Here is an 8,370-nt window from a genome sequence, read left to right as displayed (position 1 = left end):
AAACGTGCATCTGTAGCTAAATGTGGTAATCCACACACAAAATACAACCTATCAAAGAAAATGTAATTAAATACAAAAAGTGTGTTTATTTTGAAACACCAGACCGGAACTGTGTGGCTATAGCTGTTTCGCTTAACGGTTGAGTCGGTTGAGGAAGTCCGAGCGATATCAACCGGGAATAACTCAAAATTTTTCTCTGCAAAACTACAATAAGTTCACTTCAGTCACACAAACACCTCCAAAAATCAACCAAAGCTTAAATTTACGGGTCGTGAAATTTTACTTCGACAACAACAAAACACAAACACAGGCTAACGTCCGGTCTCACGGTTCACATAAGCCCACAGTTGTCGCTTGTGTGGATCAGGAAGGGGGTTTTAACAGCTAACTGTTAAAGTTAAACAAGCAAAGTCCGGTTTGGGATATTTGAGCAGTAATCGCACAATGTTTGAACGCGTTTAAACACGTAAGCGTTTACTTTTTTCACCAAACACTGGAGACCCGGCAGCGGATTTGCCAGATAACCGGCGTAAAGTAGCGTTTTTCATCCGTCTAGCTAACGATAATTTCGCCTGAAAACAGTACTGATAGCTGTCACTCAGTCAATTCCACCGACATGTCTTCACCCAACAACAATTCATTAAAGAGGCTAAAACACCGTGGACACTGACTGATAACCTGCACGATAAACACCGGTCGACTCTAACATTATTTCCCGGACTCAACTAGTTCACCCCATAATATATTTTCATAACACCATTCAAATTTCATAACGGTAATGTCGCGGCGCTATTAACAAGGCAAAATGCACCATAAAGTACGATAACCTCGGTATAAACCGGTACAGACACTTTACAGGAATATTATATGGTTTATTATTTTTATGGGGGGTGGGGGGGTGGAGGGTGGGGGAGTTGAAGGGAGTGGGGGGGGCGAGTTGTGAGGGGGAGCGAGGGGTGGGGGGGTTAGTCAGGAGAATAACAGGAAACTTACCTGAGAGTTGAGAGGGCATGGACGCGTGCTGGGCGAGATGTGTCTCCCGGTGATGTCGGTGCGGTGTCGGTCAGCGGGACGGAGCGGCAGCAGTGTCCAGGGCCGAAGCCGCCATGTTCCTGTGGCTCAGAGGCTCCTCGGCTGTTTATCTTTACCCCTCTCCCCTCCCCTCCCCTCCCCTCCCTCCCTCCCTCTCCCCCACCACCTCCACTCATCTCATTACCACACTGCAGAACTGGGTGTCTCTGGCAGCTCTCTGACCTAGGCACAAATTAAACCTAATGGATATTTTTTTTTAATTTTATGTTTTTGTGGAACAATTAGAAATAAAATAAATCAATTTGCAAATTAATTACCTTTGGGCCACATTTTTGTGTGCCACTTGGTTTTGTCATGAAAGCTTTAGGTTTAATATTTTATATTAAGCCTTACAGCCTTTTGATTAAATAAATTAAAAAAAAAGATAATATAATATTCTTATAGTGAGAGAATGTTCACTTTATATTCGGTGTAATTTACAGTGATCTTAATGTGAGATCTCAGCAGTAACTATATTGATTGATTAGTGATTTAAAATGAAAGTCTTAAAATTAATTTTGTTTGATTAGTTTATCACAATTTGATCAACAGAAATTCTGAAAATGACCAATATCACTGTAACATACATATGGCTGTGTGCACCATATATTCCACTTATCTCTTTTAGCACTTCTCTGTGTTACTGCAGCACTGATGTTTGTTGTAAACTTTTCAGCCTGTTGTGTCCTTCCATTGAGCTGCATGATTCATGCACTGTAATTCTTCATAATAAGTGATGACGTTGATTTCAGTCACCAGTCAGCCCCAGGGCGAGCACTTTGTGTAGAAAAACCTGAAGACGTGGAGAAAGCTCCACATTTGGCTGTGAGAAAAGTCCCCAAACAGACTGCATCCATTCTGTTAGTCAAAATGAAAACTGATCAGACTCACTGAGGGGTTGGCCAGAGGTCAAAGGTTCAAACAAAAGACCTAGATCTTATTATTACTCATCAGAATGTGGGATCATCATGCTGATTTAACGGAGATTATATTCAGCTGTTCAAAGCTCTTTTTAAGTGGTAAACTAAAGTATTCACGTTTTATACTTGATACATAAAAATCACCATAAGATGTCCCCTTAAGGATGATCTAATAATTATCACAAATACACTCCATCATGGTCAGAAATATAAAACAGCAACTCATTCGGTATTTAGTGTTTTTTAATATATCTTTTCCAACACACATTCACAGTCTTTACAAGTATTATTTTAAACAATTTTCTGAAGAAAAAAAAATCAAAACTATTTGTAATGTTTGAGCAAATTATGTTAATTTATAATTGAAATTATCACCCAATATAATGAATGAGCAGATGCTGCCCCCTAGTGACCAACTGAAAATTTGTGCAGAATATGTGGTACAAAGTTCACAGAGACTGAGAACAGAGACTAAATCAAAACAAAGTTAAAAGAAAAAGGCGACAGCTGAAAAAAACTTATCAGGTGGTCTGGATAGAAATATATATTTCATCATCTGTCACAGTCAACAGTCTCTGAGAGCACATCAAATTGGATACTCTCAGCCTAATTATTTATCCTACTGACCTTCCTTTACCCAGTGCTTCCCATACAGGTGGGCCTTCATCCCCCAAAAGATACACATGTAAAACCTGTCCTGAGATAGGCTGAATAAACACCAGTGATGAGAAGGTGCCAACAACAACATAACAAGCAACAATTAACTGACAGGATAAATGATTTGAGACCAGTGGCCCTCAGGGCTTTATACCTACAATATGCAAATTCAGTGTTATACTATGCTATGTATGCGGTATATACTCCTGAAGAACACTACTTTGATAAAACATTATGTCTGTTCATTAAGTTTCACAGACTACCACCTCTTAAATGTTATACCCAGTTAAGCTGTTTTTCTAAAGGACATTGGACATCAGTTGACAAAATCCTCCAGTGCCCACAGAAATCAAAATGGAATCCAAAGAGGAGGAAGAGAATGGGGAAAAAGAAAGGGTTGTGTACCAAACTCCATTGATAAAATGGTTATTTCATGATGGATTGTCAGGTTTAGGGCCTTGGCTGGAGTTAGAATCTGCTATTGTGGCAAAGGCAGCAGAATCTGTTTTCAGTGATCAAAAGAAAAGAGCCCCTCTAGAAGCAATAAGACAAGGAAGTTAAGCCATTTAACTTTGCCAGATGAGGGCACTGTGGCACATCAATCACACTGTAGGGTGGGGCTAATCTTCCTTTCATTTTAGCCTTGTTAAACTTTGACACAGGCTGCAGCTCAGTCCTGGTGAGTCCTGCTGTTGGTCTTGTTTTGTGTACTCAAAGTCAAGAAAAACCTCCACCACCATCCCTGATTTTCCTTGATTATGTGTGTCAATCAGCAGACCTGAGTCATTTCGGCACAAACATTACGCTGAAGGGTTCTGAAAAATTCTGAATCATTGAACCAGATGGATTTTCATCATCCTGGCCAAATGCTCAATCAGAGTCCATTTCATCATGGTCGTGGTGGACATCACAGATTACTCTTCCACTTGGTGTTCTGTAAGGTCTCATCAACTGTAGAAAAAAAAAAAAAAATTCAAATTTGCATAACAGCACATTCAGCGGTTATCATTGTCCTTGACCTGATTTGGTTGAGGTTCTCACAATAGTTTTTGCAGTTGTTGAAGACAGGACATACCCAAAATAATCTTTCCTTCCTTCTCCAGTTTCTTTAAGTGATGGACCAGGTTCACATTAGCCGCTTGGTGCAAGTGTTCAGGAGTGTCCTGGAAGACAAGCAGTCAAAATCATTTTTTCCGTGTCTCAAATAACAGAGCACAGTACATGGCTTTGGTCGCTTCTGTGAACAAAGATGGGTGGCTGCTCCCACTGGCGTGAATGCCACTAGACTCCAAATCTGGTTAAGGTGTACACACAGGGTTCGGTCCTGACCTTATAGACGATCTTTACGAGCTCCATGGAGGAGAAAGGCTTTCCTGCTCCATCCTGAATGGCCGCCAGGATCTGCTGCTCTCGTTGGTGCCGGTGGCTGATGTAGTGTCTGATCTTAGAGCCAGCATCCTGAACCACGGGGCCGTGACCTGCACCGGGAACAGCAGCGGAGCAAGATTCTTTTAATGAACGACGCATCAGACTGATTAATTTAAAATGTCAATTTAAAGTGTAAACCATGTATAATCATTTCATTTTCAAATCATTTCACTTTATTAAACAAAGTAATTGTAGAGGATTGTTTGTGTGCTTGACTGTAACTGATAGGAAGCAGATCTTAACACACCAACAGAGAACAATAGCTGCTGGTTAAGAAGGAAAAAGGTAGAAATCAGAGATGTTCCGATACCATTTTCTCCTTCCCGATACCGATTCCAATACGTGAACTTGTGTAGCTGATACAATACCCCTGCTTTAAAAAAATGTACCAGCTGTGTACTACTAACCCTGTATGGATGTGATATGACTGCTGTCATTGTTGTATGGCATGGCTCAGGTTAAACCCTTTGTAAAACATAAACACATACATGAAAATCATAGAATCTTTCTTTTAATATCTAATTTCACTCATATCATTCAAAAAAAGAATAAATGTAGGAATAATAGACAAATTTTCCTAACACTTAGTGCCGCCCCTCCACATTAGAGCCTTGCACACTGTACGTGTTGCCAGTTAACTGCTGGGACTTTCCAGTGTACTTTTGTAGCCAAATTGCTGACATTTTGCTAACGGCTAACGTTACACTGTTTACCGGAAATCAATTCCTCTTCGCAATTTCCTGTTTCCTACTGGTTTAGAGCTGCAAAGAACTGATTTTTGAGAAAACTGCTGTTATAGCTAAGTGTGAAACTAAATACTTGTTAATAAATGACACGGTATTGAATTAATACATAGACTTAAAAAAAAACAGTGTTACTGAAATGAACTAAAAGTTGATCAACAGAAAACGTACTGACAAAATTGACTAATCGCTGAGATCATTTATCATGAAAAAATACCAGATAATCACTGGTTGCATTGTCTCAAATGTGAGGATTAGAGCTTTTTTTTTTTCTTACATTTTAAAGCAAAATGAATCAATGAATTTGAAAAAAAAGATCAATAAACAATAACAATAATGATTATTATAATCGTCATCATCATTATTGCAGCTCTAAAACTAATTTTAAGCATCTTCAATGAAACCATGAGAATCGATATTAAAGGGATGAAAAACATGAAATATGAGGAGTGAGTTTCTGACTGGAAGGTCGCTGGTTCAATCCACAGGACCAGCAAGAAAAATCTTGGTGGGGAATGTGAAAGAGCAGCACTGGCCCCTCCCTTATTGTTCCCTCACCACTGAGGTGCCCTTGAGCAAGGCAATTAACCCCCACCTGCCCCAGTGCGGGTGCTGGCCCCTCACTTAGTACCACCACTGAGGTGCCCTTGGCCTTCAACTCCCAAGAGACAGACTATGATTGTACTGGCCCTCAGAGAAGCTTCCCTGAGTAAAAGAAAAGGGTTTAAAAAGAAAAAATAAATTAGCGCACCACACATCCCAGCACAGATGAGGTCGGCCTTAGAGTCCAGCAGGATCTTCAGAGATTTCATGTAGTCGTAGAGATCCTCAAACACGGCCGTGCCCTCGCCCAGGATGCAGTCTCCAGAGAAGAGCGCCTGCTCCTCCTCCAGCAGCAGGGCCATGTGGTCATCGGTGTGACCCGGGGTGAACAACACTCTGGGGAGCGGAACATGATCATTTATCTTTCATACATTATCACTTTCCTCTTTTAACATGATATATTATTAAATGATATATTCAACTTGCATTTAAACAGAACTGACTTGAGTGTAGCACCCTCTGTCTGGACGACATCTCCATCTTTTAGGTAAGAATAGCTCTTGTCCCCGGCTGTGTCAGTTGCTTTGCGGAAGCGAGGCAGTTTGCTGACTCGCACCTCAGAACCTGCAGGAGGGAATAATAAACAGAATAATATTGGGCCGAAATGTAGTAATGAACGGTAAAATTTTTAAAACTGGGTTAAATAGCCCAGGGGTCATTGAACATGTTCCACACAGTCAGTCCTCACCAGTGATGTCCCTGCAGATGTCCTCCACTCCTCCCGTGTGGTCGTGATGCCAGTGTGTGACGATGATCTCCTGGATGCTGGTGTTGAACTGTGACAGTGCCTGTTTCAGACTGCTGATGTATTCAGGCACAGCAGGTTCTCCGGTGTCTATCAGCACCCGTCTGCAATAAAATCACACATTATATATTTAAATACGCAAGGCTTTAAAAGTGGCTATCTATATCCATGTACACCAGTTCTACTCATTTATTAACTATTAAAAATGTCTAACTTTACCTTATTTTTTTGACTTTGCATTTACATTTAACCCATACTCTATAGAATTTAGTTTTTTGTTTTGTTTTGGGGTTTCAGTATTTTTGTGTTATGTAGTTGGTGTTCTTTCACAAGTCAAGGTATGAATATATTATTTTATGACAGAATAAAACCAAACTTTTACTCTAGGGCAATTCAGAGTGCCAATGTAAGAATCGTGTTTTTAACTTCAGTCAAGTACTTTTAAAAAGTACTCCAAATTATTGATATCTCTAATATTGAGTATATGCCGTAATAATAAGTAGGTCCTGGCTATTCAGTATACATTGTCAATCTTGGTTTATAGGCTATGTATTTTAGCCTACAAGAAAGGAAACACTGAATATAGAAGATATTGAAGGGGATTTGGCGTGACGTTTTTTTCCGTGGGCAAACGAAGCATGCTCTTGGTTAGCAAGACATTACGCTGACTACGTTTCCAAATACGTACAGTATGAAACAGAAAACATGTTGTAGCAGACATGGTAACCGCTAATGTTGGCTTGACTAGTGTCACCTTTCCCCGGTGCCAACAAGATAAGTGTTGGTCCCCTGCAGAGTCATCGGTCCCGGGTTACAGCCCAAAACCCGGACGACTCGGGCGGACAGCTGCTCTATCCGAGGAATGATTGCACTCATAGCTGCAGCCGATGTGACGTTAGCTACAGAGTAACAGGACAAAACACACTGACACACAAGTTCACCAAAACCTCGTCAAACAGGATATATACAGGAAACTGCATGTGATCAATGTTTACTTCCTGTATGTCCCAAAGGAGCCTTCAAAATAAAAGTCTCGTTTCTTTCGTACTAGTAGTAGGGGTTTTGTTTGTATTTTGTCTGTCTCTATCTGACGCTGTATACATCACCCTCTACTGTTTTGTTAATTCTCATGTTATTCTAGGCCTAGTAGCAGTTCCCTTTTATCTGTGATGTTCATTTGCCTTATTATGTCTGGATTCTTTTACCAGTTCAATATTATATGTGTTATATATGTTTTTTCAGTGTAAATCTGCAGCTTCCAACCTCTCTCTGTTACATTCCTGTGTAGAATAAAAATGATTTTTAATCAAAATTATTCCATCTATCTGTCTATTACTGATTGCCTGGGCCAAACCCTTTATAAAAGCCTTCTCACACTACAAACCCTCTTGCATACATTACTTTCACATTAGTGCCATATTAATTTTCTGTACAAATGCTTTTTCACAATTAAATAAAGAAATGCATGCAGTTAGTGCTGCCACAAAAGCATACCCCAGTCAGGCTGATAGGCCTATGGCAGGATGTTTACTAAATATCTGTCACAGTAAATGTCAGTAGGATGAACCAAACACTAGGTGGGGCCATTGTCCAGTCTGATAATGGCTCAGTCACCCCCTCACCTAATCAGTGACACTGTGGTACTTGAAAATATTAAACAGTCCTGGTTTATCAGCGTTTCACAGTTTGAGAATTTTATTACTTGGTAATGATTATGAAGCTTGTCAGCTCCTCACAGTTCAGTGTCAAATATCAGAGCTATCTGGCTTAATGACTGTTGTTATTGCCCTCATTAATCCCAAAGTTTAAATGGGCGTTTTTATTACACCTCAAACTGAGGGAACCAAAATCATTAAAAGACGTTTAACCACGTAAAACTACCAACTGAATGGCTGCTGCTCTGTATCTGATCCTGACCTCTGACCTGTCTGTGGGGGGGGGGGGGTTAATGAAATAGCACATAATTATAAAGACATATTAATATGAGAACTAATTTAGAAGAAATTTTAGGGATTTTCTTAAGGGAGTTTTGCATTGCTGTCATCCTAAGATTCATGACAATAACATCACAGCTGAAGACAAAGTAGTAAAACATTCAAGTTATTTTTAAATGAGAGAAATGCTGTTATCAGTCTACATAGATTTCAGGCTGAGCAGCCCCCTCTCAAGTTTAAAGATGAAAATTTGATTATAAGTACTATAA

At 39.9% G+C, this 8,370-nt stretch overlaps 1 protein-coding gene across 1 annotated transcript; it reads right to left on the bottom strand.

The window, feature by feature from the left end:
- Nucleotides 1–2,249: 2,249 nt before the first annotated feature.
- On the bottom strand, nucleotides 2,250–7,141 carry lactb2 (lactamase beta 2). Its single transcript, XM_022761824.1, has 7 exons — nucleotides 6,922–7,141; nucleotides 6,111–6,271; nucleotides 5,866–5,986; nucleotides 5,574–5,758; nucleotides 3,978–4,126; nucleotides 3,724–3,811; nucleotides 2,250–3,599 (listed from the first exon to the last, which is right to left on the bottom strand). The coding sequence occupies exons 1-7, from the start codon at nucleotides 7,041–7,043 to the stop codon at nucleotides 3,556–3,558; spliced, it is 870 nt and encodes a 289-aa protein (XP_022617545.1). The 5' UTR covers nucleotides 7,044–7,141; the 3' UTR covers nucleotides 2,250–3,555.
- Between the last annotated feature and the right edge of the window lie 1,229 nt (nucleotides 7,142–8,370).

The sequence above is a fragment of the Seriola dumerili genome, unplaced genomic scaffold (genome assembly GCF_002260705.1).
Source record: "Seriola dumerili isolate Sdu_G_001 unplaced genomic scaffold, Sdu_1.0 BDQW01000432.1, whole genome shotgun sequence".
Taxonomy (NCBI): Eukaryota; Metazoa; Chordata; class Actinopteri; order Carangiformes; family Carangidae; genus Seriola; species Seriola dumerili.
This window is presented reverse-complemented; position numbering and strand designations above follow the sequence as displayed.